The sequence below is a fragment of the Lycium barbarum genome, chromosome 12 (genome assembly GCF_019175385.1).
Source record: "Lycium barbarum isolate Lr01 chromosome 12, ASM1917538v2, whole genome shotgun sequence".
NCBI lineage: Eukaryota > Viridiplantae > Streptophyta > Magnoliopsida > Solanales > Solanaceae > Lycium > Lycium barbarum.
Window position 1 is genome coordinate 59,444,062 of NC_083348.1, and position 14,846 is coordinate 59,458,907.

At 37.7% G+C, this 14,846-nt stretch overlaps 1 protein-coding gene across 1 annotated transcript; it reads right to left on the reverse strand.

The window, feature by feature from the left end:
• Positions 1-3,398: 3,398 nt before the first annotated feature.
• On the reverse strand, positions 3,399-5,900 carry LOC132623367 (uncharacterized). Its single transcript, XM_060338118.1, has 3 exons — positions 4,614-5,900; positions 4,353-4,499; positions 3,399-4,267 (listed from the first exon to the last, which is right to left on the reverse strand). Exons 2-3 carry the CDS (start codon positions 4,404-4,406, stop codon positions 3,791-3,793), a joined length of 531 nt encoding a protein of 176 aa, XP_060194101.1. The 5' UTR covers positions 4,407-4,499; positions 4,614-5,900; the 3' UTR covers positions 3,399-3,790.
• Between the last annotated feature and the right edge of the window lie 8,946 nt (positions 5,901-14,846).

A 14,846-nucleotide genomic window follows, 5' to 3' on the forward strand; every position in this document is an offset into this window, starting at 1 on the left:
TTCGTTCGCTGCGACGAGTAGTGTGAGTCTTGATGATCCGGCACGAGATCCCTTTTTTATTCATAGACAAGGACGGCCTTGTACTGTTGTCAATAGGCATATCAATTTCGCACACACGACAAGGCAAGCTAGAAGCGAGCCATGAGCTGGCAAGCTGGTGGTGGAGCAATGACAAGCGAATGTGGCGGTCTAGGGACTACAGGGCAAGCTGGCGGTGGAGCAACAACAGGCCAAGGCGACGGACCAGTAAGAGTCTTAGTTGGAGGAAATGGTCGTGTTCGCCGGGGCAGACCTAACACCAGGGTGTAGTGCTTACAGTGCATCATTGGAAATGTATCTTGTTGTTGTGAATTATAAAAGGTTGTGGTTATGTATTGTTGATTGCAAGACTGTAGGTATGTGCTTTTGTCTGCATTGCAATACAGCCTTGCGTCGTTCATTGCATCAGATTCAACTTAAATGTTGTTAATTCCATTCGATTGCACCTATGTTTCGGTAATTGCTTTATGTTGCAGCTATGTGTTGTAAATTGCATTACGTTTGTACTCTGCATATAATCATGCATCACGACTACTCGTTCCAGCAACCTGCAAAATAATACAAAAGTTCTACGAACGACAACATAAATGCATAATTGAAAACATTTTACTCGAAATTAGAGTACGGCAATGTGTATTGCATCAGATCGTGCTCCCGAATGATATCTCTTTCCCCCTTACAATTTTAATAGGAAGAATGACCCCTGTTCAGTTAGCTTACGTTTTTCTTTTATTGAGTTGGTACATCACAGTTAGTCGTTGCAGTGACATGCGAGTTAATACAATAGTCCTAAGAGTAAATATCTTAACTGTGAGTGATGAACATAAACGCCTTCTAATGGCTTTGGATCATTTGTGTTCATTTGAAGATTGCTTGGTTCTTTGTATTGAGATCAATTTTTAGTTGACTATTGCAAATTATGTTAATAGATCCAAATAAGCAGAAGATTTATTAAGAAAATGCGAGAAGAAAATTCATGTTATTCCATCGTACTAGTTAGGAATTTCACTAAGAGTTCGATGAGATTCGGAAATTAATATAAGTATGTATAGAAAATAATATTTAACTTAAATATGTAATAGGAAGAACAAGAAAAATGTATCATCTTCTTCTTTCAAATTTAGCCTTATTGATACAAAACAAAGTTCGGTGACTTTACGTCATAATTCCTCATAGTTGAGTGACCTTTTGAAATATTTACTCATAGTCCTACCAACAACAACAATAATGCATAATCGAAGATAGTACATGATGTTAGGTCGTAGCTGTGCAATTCAAGCATGCATCACGAGACGAGTGGCTGAGCCATATGTGAATGTATTACATGGTAAGATGGATGAATAAGTGGACAGACACGTATCACTACATTACTAGAGGAGTCATACAGTCAGTGTCAACTTATTACGTGGTCGGATGGATCGTGTAATGGAATCGAACTGCAGCATTGTTAGACAAGTAATACATATCATTGATGTGCTATTACCGAATGGATGGTTCGATAAGTGGACTCATACTGCTACACTTCTAGAGCAATCATGCATATCGTACTGCATGCACGACATATGATGAGATGGATCAATAAGTGGATTAAATCTATCTACATCACTGAAGGAGTAATACGGTCAATGTCCATATATTACATGGTCGGACAGATCAATAAGTAGACTAAATCTATCTACATCACTTAAGGAGTAATACAGTTAATGTCCATATATTACATGGTCGATGGATCAATAAGTGGACTAAATCTATCTACATCACTGAAGGAGTAATACACTCAATGTCCATATATTACATAATCGGATGGATCAATAAGTGTATTCATACTTCTACATCACTGAAGGAGTAATACAGTCAATGTCCATTTATTACATGGTTGGATGGATCAATAAGCGGACTCATGTTACTACAGTATTAGACGAGTCACTCATTCAATGGCAATGTGTCACACGATAAGATGGATGAATAAGTGGACTCATACTACTACGTGACTGGAGGAGTCAGACAGTCAGAGTAACTGTATTGCATGGTCGGATGGATTAGTAAGTGGACTCAATCTATTACATTACTAGATTAGCAACACATAGCATAGCGATGCATGACATTATTGGATAAATGAATAAGTGGACTCATACTAATACATTACTAGATGAGACACACATAACATAGCGATGCATGACATGATTTCGAAATGGATGAAAAAGTGGAGTCATACTACACCACCATTGAGGAGTTACACAATTGGTGTCAAAGCGTTGACCAATAGGTCGGATGGGTCATTAAATGGACTCATAATACTACATTACTAGATGAGCCACACATAACATAGCAATGCATGAATGATTTCGAAATGGATGAACAAGTGGGCTCATACTGGTACACCAATGGGGGAGTCGTACAGCCGGTGTTGATGCATTGGCAAACAGGTCGGATGGATCAATAAGTGGACTCACACTAATACATTACTAGATGAGCCACACATAACATAGCGATACATGACATGATTTCGAAATGGATGAATAATTGGAGCCATACTACACCACCACTGAGGAGTTATATAGTCGGTGTCAATGCATTGACCAATAGGTCGGATGGGTGATTAAGTGGACTCATACTAATACATTACTAGATGAGCCACACATAACATAGCGATGCATGAATGATTTCAAAATGGATGAATAAGTGGACTCATACTGGTACACTATTGGGGGAGTCAAACAATCGGTGTCAACGCATTAGCCAACAGGTTAGATGGATCAATAACAGACTCATACTACTACATTAACGACTTTAGCCACACATAACATAGCAATGCATGACATGATTTTGAAATGGATGAATAAGTGGAGTCATACTACACCACCACTGAGGAGTCATATAGTCGGTGCCAACGCATTGACCAACAGGACTGGAGAAGTCAAACAGTCAGTGTCAAGGCATTGCACATCGGATGGATTAGTAAGTGGACGCAATTTATTACATTACTAGACTAGCAACACATAATATAGCGATGCATGACATGATTTTGAAATTGAATAATAAGTGGAGTCATACTACACCACCACTGTGAGTCATATAGTCGGTGTCAATGCATTGACTAATAGGTCGGACGGGTCAATAAGTGGACTCATACTACTATATTACTCACACATATCATAGCGATGCATGACATTATTGAATGGTTCATGCAATGAAATCTGACTTATTTATCACTAGATGAGACATAAACACACATCAGAAACTTCGTGAAGGTGTCAACCTATCTTCGCTGGTGCATCGCTGACCTGTACACTGCGCAGGTTATACTTCCAGAATTCCCAAAACAATACACATTTGAGTAAATAGATAACACAACAAACTATATGTAAAACACCATAACTGCTATTAACGAAGATAATACATAGTTGACTACTTAATATGCTGCAGAATACATCTGATATGTTCCCAAATCCTACTTGGAAGCCCTACATGGCCAAAAACTACGTGGAGTTACAATTAGCTTCTGCCCTGGCCATGTAACACAGGCCCGGGAAGTATCATTTTCAACGACGGTGTCTTGCCTGTAATATTATCATCGTGGTTCTGCATGCTCTCTTTAATAGATGTTAAAATTTCCTCCATTTTCAGGACGCCCTTTGTTATTTCATTTCAGCTGTCATTTTTATATCTGCAATGAGCCCCTCTTTGTCAAACTTGCTCGCTCCTAATATCTCACTTATTCCTTCCCTCTTGTCAACAATAACACCGCAAACTAGTGCTTCGATGTTATGTTTAATGTTGTCACTTGGCGCATCGAGGATCTTTTCAATAATATCAGTCGGCCCTTGAAGGCTACTTCAGTCCCACAAGCCTGTTCAAGTCGTTCCATCCTTGCTAACAAGTTCTTTTGCAGCAACGGGTCACAGCCCCAACGTGGACATGTTCCTCCACCACAGCATATACCAGCTTCCACGCCACATGTCCCTTGGCCATCACCCTGAACCCCTACACCTTCTCTGTCTTGATCAGCTTCATACATTTCTTTATCATTATGAGGCGTAGCCGGTGGTGCATGATCAATTCTTCTAGTGGTAGCGCACTTTATTACTGTCGCCCCTTCCAAATTTTCTTTTAGTCTGTCAATTCTTTCATTCACAGCGTCATCCTCAATTTCAACAAATTCCTTCATGAATTTCTGATCCATCTCGCGGTGAGTAGGCATAACGAAAGGGTGCATAGTGGATTCAGTCTGCATGTGAACAAATTTATAAAATGCAGTGCAGTGCATGATCAAACAAAACCAGACAAACTGCATGAGTATTTATTTTTCTTACGTCTGCATCATCACAAGCAAATGGATCAATTTCTTGCCACCAAGCGAGTGTCATACTTTGCTGCCATCATAGCATTCTTGGCAGGCCCACTACATCTGTTTTGGTAATTGAAATGCCTATTGTTGGTATAGCTTCGAATGCCCAAGCCTCCAAAATGTCATTACATTAGTACACGTCAATATACCATGCATAAAAGAGATATATGTGCAAACGTATGTAGAATGAAAAGGTCGAAATTAGAGAAACAGAAGAAATGTATACCATGAATGCGTATGTGAAAAAAAAAAGAGCTGCACGTATCTGTATTCGCATTTGTTTGGAACCTGTTCATGATATACCCAGTGAAGGTCCCTTTGCAGAGCCTTCATTAAACAGGAAAAGCTTTCACGACCCCATGGGTAAGCTTGGAAAAATTCTAGATTGTCGGCCATCCTGACCCATTTTTCGTTGACCTTACTGTTTTTGTTGGCAACCATCAGGATGTTGTGCACAAACCACAACAAACTCTTCTTTAGCTTCATATCATGATTCAAAGAATTGCTAGCTATCCTCTTTTCTAGTTTCTCGCATGTAAATTTACTTTTTGCACGACATGCCTTTTAGTTTTTCAGCGCCACTAGTGTGTATGATTTTGTCAATTTTAGCATCACTGAGTTTTGCACCGCAGTTAAGCCCAGGCATAAGCGCAAACTCTCTCAATCCAAAACAGAGGGGCTTTCCATGGAAAAGTATCCACAGTTCATTCTTCTTTGCACAAATTATCCGACTGAGAAAAATATTTCGAGCTAATTGCTCATTAAAGGTCCAACCTTGTGACATTTGAAGAAATTTCCCAAAGGAACTATCCTCGAAATCTTTATAAATATCAAATTTCTTTAACATCTCCTTGAATTTGTCAAACCTACCCAGCGAACATCTCTGGGTGATCTTTAGTTTAAATTGTCCAAATTCATTTAGATAGGTTCTAAATCCTTAATTGAGAGTGTCAATTACCTTAACAACTTCTTCAATTGAAGGTTTATCGATATCAACTACTTTAGTATCAACTTGAAGGACATCTCTATCCTCCTCTCCATCTCCACCTTCGCTATGAGTTTCAGAAAAATAGACCTTTTCACTGTCGGACTCTGTGGTATAGCCAGTTGCATGGTGGCTATCGGAGCCATTTGCATGTTGACTATCAGACTCTACCGCATCTCCTTGTAGATCCTCTGAGTTAGAGAAGTCACTAAAACTGACAGACTTATCCCCGCCATCAGAATCACAGTCAGAACCGTCGTCAGTAACTCTAGATCTGTTTACCGTGTATGAACTTCTGGTTTTAACGGTGGGAACCGCCTCCTCTGTTAGTAGCTGGTTCAGCTTTCTCTGTTTAACGGGGCCAGCTTTTCTTACCGAGGGCTTTTTCAGATTCTCCTTCCCTTTTTTTAGCATGTTTATGGTGTTTGAGTCCAAATTGATATTGAATTCCGTTGAAGGTTCAGCAAAAGGGGTTTGTACTGTTTGAGGTTTTTTTACCGTTTGAGGATTTTGTACCGTTAATCCCCAAGATTTTGTACATTTACTATTTGGATATTATATAAAATGATGTCAAATACAATTAATGTTGAAGGTTTTTTTTTTTTTTTTTTTGCAGATGTGCCAAAAAGGGGAGGGGGGGGGGGGTGGTTATAGAAAGAGTAATCACTCGAGCACCTACAAATAGTAACCTGCATTAGCTATCATGGCACACAAAGTAGTCATATCAAAATTTCTAATCTCCCTCCAATTACACTCTATGTAATTTGCTACACATAATGTCCTCTTAGTTTTTATAGTGAAATGGAGATAACTTGTGAGAAATGTATTGAAGGTGTTAAAACTAGAAAGGTTACATTTTCATCCCCTTTTTTAGAGGATTATCATATTGGTGATGTATCCCTGAATTAATGATTTGAAGTTTTAATATTAATGTGCAACTCCACAAACGATGCTCATCATGTGGTGGCTCTAAATTTAATACGACTATACTTTCATCAATTGGTAGTATTTGCTCTAATTTTTAACCCTCTATTAGGAGTGTGCCAGATAAAATAAAAATATGTGGATAGTATATAAAAAGATGTCAAATACAATTAATGTTGAAGATTTTTTGCAAATTTTCCAAAGAGATTGACGTCAAATCAAGGGCCTAAAGTTTTATAAAGAATAACAACCAATCGATTACCCACAAATAGTTATATCAAAGGTCCCAATTTCCCTCAACTTACCCTCAAATTTTGTCTCTACATAAATGGAGATAACTTGAGAGAAATGGCTTTTTGATATTAGAAAGGTTACATTTTCATTAGAGTTATGGTGAACATTATCATAGTGGTGATGTATCCTCTAATTAATGTGTTTGATTTAAAGTTTTAATATTAATATGCAACTCCACAAATATGTGGATATTATATTGAAACACGTAACCACTCAAATACCTAGTAAGACTCTACAACTAAACACTCCTTACATAAAAAGCAGTCATGTCAAATCTCTAACTTTCCCTCCATTTTCTCTCTGTAAAAGGTTGTTGCATACACCATGCATAAACCACACACTAGTTATATCTACACTAACCATTTCTCTTTGCAATAAACTAATATCTTCCAACTATGTCTAGCACACCTAAAAGCACCAAACGAAGCCTCTTCCACGGTGAACCGGAAGATAAACCCATCCCAGCTTCCCCCGACACGTTGCGTTTGTCGTACAAATGCAGTAACAACAATCTTAAGAGCTTCAAGAGAAATGTTTCAGCCTTCATGGAGAGGCTGAAGAATGAAATGGGGGCTGAGGGTCATCGGGCCCTCTTACTCCAAGAACCACCATTTATTTGGCTGTATGAAATCTCCACTCAACCACCCTGCCAGTTTGGTCCTATGGAGCTTGTAGTCCTCTCAAGGGACACTTCGAACAATGGTATGCCGAGGAAGCTGACAGTGAGTCGAGTATTGCCAACTCCTAATTGTTGGTGGTTGCTAGGATGGGGGTATGTATGTAACGACCCGTTTTGTTGTTACTGTGATTATTCCTTTTTTGCCCTCGTTGACCCATTCCTGAGTCTTGTTAGAACTATTTTGACCCAAGAAGATAGTTGGCATGACTTCCTAGGCAACGTTTTGGGCTTTAGAATGTTATCTAGAAAAATTTGGCTTTAAGCGGAAACCGTTTGATCGAGAGTTGAATTTTGGGTAAACGGATCTTTTTCAGAATTTGATTGATTTCGAGAGGTCCATAGTATCATTTATGGCTCGTCGGTGGGGACTGGTTCGCTTCCCAATGCACTTGGGTGCATTTTGAGACTTTAGTTGGAAAGTGTGTTTATGGGTTTTGGTAGTCAACTTGGTCAACGAGACGTTATTTGCGAAACCCAGGTCGCATGTGAGTTTGTAATGCGTTTTTATGTATATCTGCATACTTTATTTGTGTGTGTTTTGGGTCTCGGATGATAATCGAATTTCGGAGTTGAATTCGTGAAAGTTGAACTGTTTTCTGGTTACTGGTGTCCACCGCAGCGGCACCGCTGGGGCGGTGATGTGACTGCTGCAGCGGTACCGCTGTAGCGGTATCGTTGCCACTGGAGCGACAGAACTGTACCAGTGTGGCTTATATTTGTAAAAAAACCCTAGACACTTAGTCATTATTCTTATTTCGTTCTAAGGACTAGAGAGAGAGAGAGAGAACTGAAGAGTTTTCTACCTATTTCTCCACTAAGGTAAGGTTCTTGGCTCCATAATCATTTAGCTTTATCTCCTAATCCTTATTCTTTCCATAGAATCCTTAGAATCAAATGAGGGTTTATGGGGTTTTTCATGAAAGAGCTCTAAAAACGAATTTACTTCATAGATTGTGATTAATGATGTTAATAATGTTGTTTATGCTAGATAATGTTGTATCTAGGCTTGTTTATCAATAACCTATCTTTATGGAGTTGAATATCTTGAATCAAAGTTAGGATTCTTAGACCCAAATTTGGAGATTTTCACATAAATGATAATTTTTGGAATTAATTGAGTATTCATATGATTAAAGTAATGAGATTTGACCCTTTGGTATTGAATTTGATAATTTGGTCATAAAATTCCCATTTTGCCCTTGAGTTCTGTTTTCCCAAATTAAAGAGTGGGTTTTTGACCCGAATAGAATATAGTCAATATGGGTATCATTATTCATGGTTTGTTCTATAGAATTCATATGTGATAGAGTTTGATTGTTTGAAGATGCATTGAAAGACGAAACAAGATGTGAGTTCGTGGCACCTGTTCAGTTGTCAGGTAGGTTATGGCTTTCCTTTTTGATAGACCCCGGTTAGTTTTCCATATTCGTGTATTAGAAGGAACGGAGAATGCATGTATGGAAATTAGAGATTTGGGATGAAATCCTAGGATAGTATTGATGTGTGATTGTGTGATCGAGCTTGTGGCATGTAGATTCCTTAGGTTGTTTGATGTGGTTTTTCTTGGATATCGATGGATTTATGTGACTTGAGAGTAGCAGAAAAAACTGATTTTTATTCCTAATGATGAAAATTTACCGTAATATGTGATTATTTGTGTTATGCCACTAATAGTGAATCTAGTGGATAAATGGGAGGATAAAATGTACCAACGATTGTGATTGTGTCCTAAATGAGTTGTGACGAGGGATTTTGAGTGTAGGGTGAGATTCGTGTTACTGATTTAAGGAAGTGTTAATAATGTATTCGATTGATTGACCTGTTGTGTAGGACTAGCCACCATGTTGTGTTGTGTTTGACTGTTTTATTGTGTTGGCTTGATGCCATGAGTTATTGATAGAGATTAGATCCTATATCCGTGTTGGTTTGGATATATTATTGGCATACCCATTGTGGTATTGGTGGTTCAGATATATTGTAGGTATAACCCCTGTTGGTATTGTGATATAGATACATTGTTGGCATGCCCACTGTTGGTAATGTGATATTAAGCTTGATATTGATACACGCATTGCACGCCTTCTCATTCATTCATGCATGGCCAATACCCGGTGATGATCCACTATCGTTGATTGGCATACCCACTGTTGGTATTGTGATATGATATATTGTTGGCATACCCACTGTTGGTATTATGATATGATACATTGTTGACGTACCCTATTGTTTTTACTTGTGATATTAAACTTGGTTGTTGATGTTGATACACACATTGCATACATTCTCACTCATTCATGATGCATGGCCGATACCCAGTGATGATCCGATATCGTTGATTGAGTGAAACTGGTATTTTGATAAACTCTTTTACTTGAGTGATTGTGAGAAGGCCGATGTCCGAGGTTCAATTCCGGAATCATTGATTGTGTGAAACTGATATTTGACAGACTTTTTTACTTGAGTAATTGTGAGATGGCCGATGTCCGATGATCTATTCCGGCATCATTGTGGCATGGCCGATTCCGATGATATCCCGGAATCGTTGTTAGTGCATGGACTCCACAGGTTCCCCAGAGTGGTGCCGATGAGACTCCTCTTGTGAGCAATTAGCCAGGGTCCCGTCTGTCTGTTGGGTAAAGATCTGGGATGGGTGGCACTTATATTTCGCAAATCACACTGGGTTGTGCTACCGAGACGTCGATATTTCCATTCGGAGTACATGTGTACACCTCATTTGCATGGCATGGCATTGCATTCTTGCATTAATACATCTCACATTGGATTGCATTGCATTAATACATCTCGCATTACATTGCATTATGGCTTGTTTGAGATGATTTGGTGTTTACTTGTGATGATTGGATTCAGATTGATTTATTCAGACTTGGCGCATTTGGGATTAGATGCTTTACTTAGGCAATGACTTGTACTCGGATCTGAATTTATTGATTGAACTTGTTGAGGTATTCCATAGACCGTTCATTAGATTAGTTATATGTTTGGTCTCTATGTGATGTAGGATAACATGTGTCTTAATGATGAGTTGACTACTAGACTGAAACGATTGATTTAATGATATATGAGTTCCGAGATCGGTGTGAGCTTGACTGGTGAATTATTAGAGTGAAATTACTGCTTAAGGGTATTGATATACAGTGTGTGGTAGATAGGTGTATGACTTTGTTGGGTTGTTATCATGCTTATCTGTGAATTCTTTTACTGATATGTGTTATTAACCATTGTCGGCCTATGATACTTACTCAGTACGCGTGGTTTGTACTGATATTGCACTTGCTACACCCTTTTTGGGGTGCAGATTTTTTCACGTGATTGATCGAAGAATATGTGAAAATACGATGTGGCTATCTGGAAGGCCTCCTCCCATTTCATTTTGGGACGGAGGTTGAGTCTTAGAATATAGTGGTAATCTGAAGCCATTAGTTGCTCTTGTACTAGTCTAGACCAGGTCGTGGGAACTTGAAGAGAGTCCTTATCTATTTAACGGTTGTAAATATTTTCAATATTGGAGTTTATTAAGCAATTGATTTCCGCTATTAATTATCTTTACTTGATTACTGTGTATTGATTGAGGGTTCGCCTACCGAGGAGGAAAAGATAGGTGCCCGTGCTATCCTAGTTTGGGTCGTCACAATGTAGGGTAGATTGTGGATGTTCTTTTCTTTTTAGGTGTAATGTAGATTGTTAATACTGACATAAATCACAAGTCATAGTCCATTAACGAATACATTTGACTTAATTAAAGGAGCTGTGTTTAACATGTCATATAAAATAAACCTGACATTAAATATATTTAGATAAGTCAAAATCCTCTTTTCAGATAAGGTGCGTTAAAAAAGCCATATATCAAAAGTTCTTTGGTTTCTGTGCCTTGTAGTCGTCGCTCAACATACAAGAACCCATATATTCACAAACAAAGCCTTCAATGGAAAAATCACTACACTAACGGAGTTTATTTTGCACTCTTCTCTCACATATCTCAAAGGAAGAAGAGTTCTTTTCTTAATATTAGGTAACAACATATCAGAGCCATAAAACCTTTCTACCATTTATGTTTGATTTGTAGTATAGATCTATATTCCGACTTGTACCGACAAAATGTATTGATTTGTGTGATCTAATAATATTTTACTCGTGAATCTATGTTAAACTGTTGCACTATCCTTAATTTTTTTTCAGGCTTGCTAATTTTACTCATTAATCCATAGTGGGAAAATTACATTCGAAGCATTTGTGGTTTCAAAATGACCTTTGCTGCTTCGTTTTGATTTACATTCATCATAAAATGATTTCTAATATGTCCCCATTCCGATATGATCGCTGCATAGGTTATTTTAGCGATGGAACTATTTGCCCTATTAGTGATTCCTTTGTCTCTTCCAAAGCTTCCGTCTGAGATCATACGAATTAGAAGTCACAAAGTTCTGAATTCGGATGCATTCCCGATCTGTATTTCAAATCTTACTTTGGTGTAAGTTTGTCTTTGCCTCTTTAACTTTGTTAATCCCATGTGTTCCTTTGTTGATTGTCTTGTTATGTACTTAATTTTAGGTGCAAGGAATTTAGAGAAATGGTACTTTCCAGGGACTATCAACACTTGTTGAACTTTGAATTCAAAATACATACGTTGCCTAACACCCATCCTAGAGTAATTGATTTTCTAGATAGGTTAGGTAGAGCAGGAATTGACTATGCAACAATGATTGTTGGGACGCATAAAAAATTTTCGATAGTAATGAGGAGGGGTTAGAACTCCTTAGAAAAGCTGCTCTTGCTAATGTTGTCCAGGCAAGATACAACTTTGGAATAGCCATGCTAACGTTGAAGAAGTTCGACATCGGACGGAGAGTGTTGCGCAACGTATGAGAGTCAGCAGATGGTAGAATCACTATGATAGAATGTCAAGGTGATCTATGTGCAATGATTGGACGAATGAATCTAACTAAAATAGATTCGCAACTGCTTTGGTAAAAAAAAAAAAAAAAAAAGAGAGAGAAACTCACTGGTCACTAAGAAACTTAGATACCGTTACTGTTCATGGCTTTAGAGAATTTCATGTTACAGGTGAGCGATGTATAGTGGATGTTGAAATGCATAAACTAAGATATCTACCATGAAAGAACATCCCTTTTCACAATAGACGTTGAATTAGAGTACTCTTTGGAGTAGTAGAAATTTTGTTCTCTGTATATGCAACATATCTGAACATAGCCGGAACTATTTCTATTTTTCAGTAGGTTTATACTTTTGCCATCTCTGAATATTCTTTCATCGTGATTTAGCTAGTAGACAATATGCGTAGTATAGTAAGGTAAAACACTAGTGATAAGGATTGAGCAAAGACAGTATGGAGTTGGTAAAAAAGTAAAGGACTTGCAGAGGTAAAATGGAGAAGGAAAAAATATGGTATTGCAACTCACACATTGAACGGAACATGAACAAGGTCAACTTCGAATATTTATACATAACCAGGAGGAAATTTTATTTTCTGAACCTCTACATCTAGAATGCAATTTTCGCACGTTACGTACATTTCATTCAATCCATAAATGGTGTAGGTCATTCTGTTAGACCAGTGACCATCTCCTTTTTCTGTACAAATGGTGGTCGATTGAATTTTATCGATGTTTTCAGGACCAAGCATCTGCCGGAATTCTTCCTGGTTTATCATCAGTAATGTTCTGCCAATGGAACAACTCCATGTGCGGCGCAACACACTTCTTGCTGTCACATGCCACCCCGAACAAGTTAATGCAATTCCATAACAATAGGTACAACAACAGCTTGTTCTAGTAGGTTAAAATCCTCTGCCAGTCTATCCTCGTAAAACAATCGATATGTGCCTAGTAGTAGAGTGGCATAGATAACTCCTTGTTGATGCGGCCAATCTATAAACTGAATCACAAGAGGACCGGCCTCAGGTAATTACGAGTTTTTTTCTCCAATTCGAGGAAGTACTCGAAACGCCTTGATAGCATTATGCTTCTCAAAATCTTGGACATGCGGTTAAATACATAGAAAATGCACTTTAAGGGAGTAGTTGAAAATACGTTAACTTGTTCTATTTGAATATTTGCCTAACAAAGTAACGTTAAGAGTAATATTTCACAAAAAATAGCTCTTACACCAAGGAAATGCTGCTGAGATTCGCTTTGGATGTACTTTTATCAAGGACCTTCTCAAAGATAATCTCAATTACCTCTACCGGAAGTGACGAGAGGGACGGCTCTACCATATTGATTTATTGGAATAATTATGATAAGATTACCTTGTGTTTACAAGAGAGGAATTGGAATGTACAGGAAAGCAAGCAACAACCTTGCTATTTATAGTGGAAGTAAGTACAAAGTGAGAGACACATCAGTGGTTGTGTGTCAATTGCCATCTGTTCATGGATTTGCATAAATGATGGTGGTTAGTGAAATGAAAAATCAGGTGGTAATAAACGAAGTGTCTTTTCAATTAATGATGAATAAATTTAGTCAATCTTGGGATGGGAGATTTTCTAAACCATTTAATTTATCGATCGTTTGAACTTAAAAGAAAATCATTCATTCAAGACGCAATAAAAAAGGTTCGAAGAATTCATTTTAGATTCCCACTAATAGAATAGAAACATTTCATACGGTCAAAGATGAGTTTCAACTTTTTCATGTAAAAAAAAAATTACTCAAATAAATAGAGCTGAAGCTAGTAAGAGGGTAGTATGTAGGGACTGCTTCATTAATCCAACTTTTTTTTTTAAAAAAAAAAAAGTAAAATCTTATAGGAGAAAATTAAAAAAAAAAAAAAAAAAAAAAAAAAAAAAAAAAAGGTCGTTTGGGGCTAATACTCTGTTAATTAATTTTGATAGTTGAATCCTCATAATTCCAACATAATGCTTCATCACATAAAGTATAAGACTACAGGTAGAAAATAATTACATGGCATAAATAATCCAAATTTCTGGGAAGCTGTGAAAGAAATAAACCAACTACAAGTAGTGATGCTTAAGTAAATAGTTTCACACACACACTACTATGAAATTCAACATTGAAATCGTCAATTACATGCACCTATAATAGTCATATGGATAACACCAACTAGTTGAGCCTAAACATCATCCTATAAATACATATACATCGTTCAAGTAATTTGTGAAATCAAGGAGTCCTTAATTTTGCTTAATTTTATACACAAACTTACTGCTAAATTAGCTCCATGCGACACATAGTATGTTATCATATCCTCCCTTTTGTGTCCTCCGCCTCCTTGGTTGCCACCACGACCATCATATCCTCAAGGTGGATTTTGAACCCCAAGTCCACTCATGAGCATTTATTGAAGTTGTTGCAGTAGAAAACATTGCTCAGTTTAGTTCTGAACAATGTTGTCTGTTGCAGCTACTGCAGTAAATGCATTTTTGATATCACAGAAATACCACGGACACGAGAAGATGTTGCAAGGTGGTTTAGGGGGTTCAAAATTCACCTGAGGATATGGTGGTTCCTGGATACACCACTGTTGTCCACGACCCTGTCATACACCATCATGTTAGGAGTGCTGATAGTATCCTGGTT

Excerpts from the sequence above, each read along its gene's own strand:
- LOC132623367 (XM_060338118.1), bottom strand. The coding sequence starts at position 4,406 with ATGACACTCGCTTGGTGGCAAGAAATTGATCCATTTGCTTGTGATGAT. Across the intron at positions 4,268-4,352 it reads TTGCTTGTGATGATGCAGAC|ACTGAATCCACTATGCACCC; the intron begins GTAAGAAAAATA and ends GTTCACATGCAG.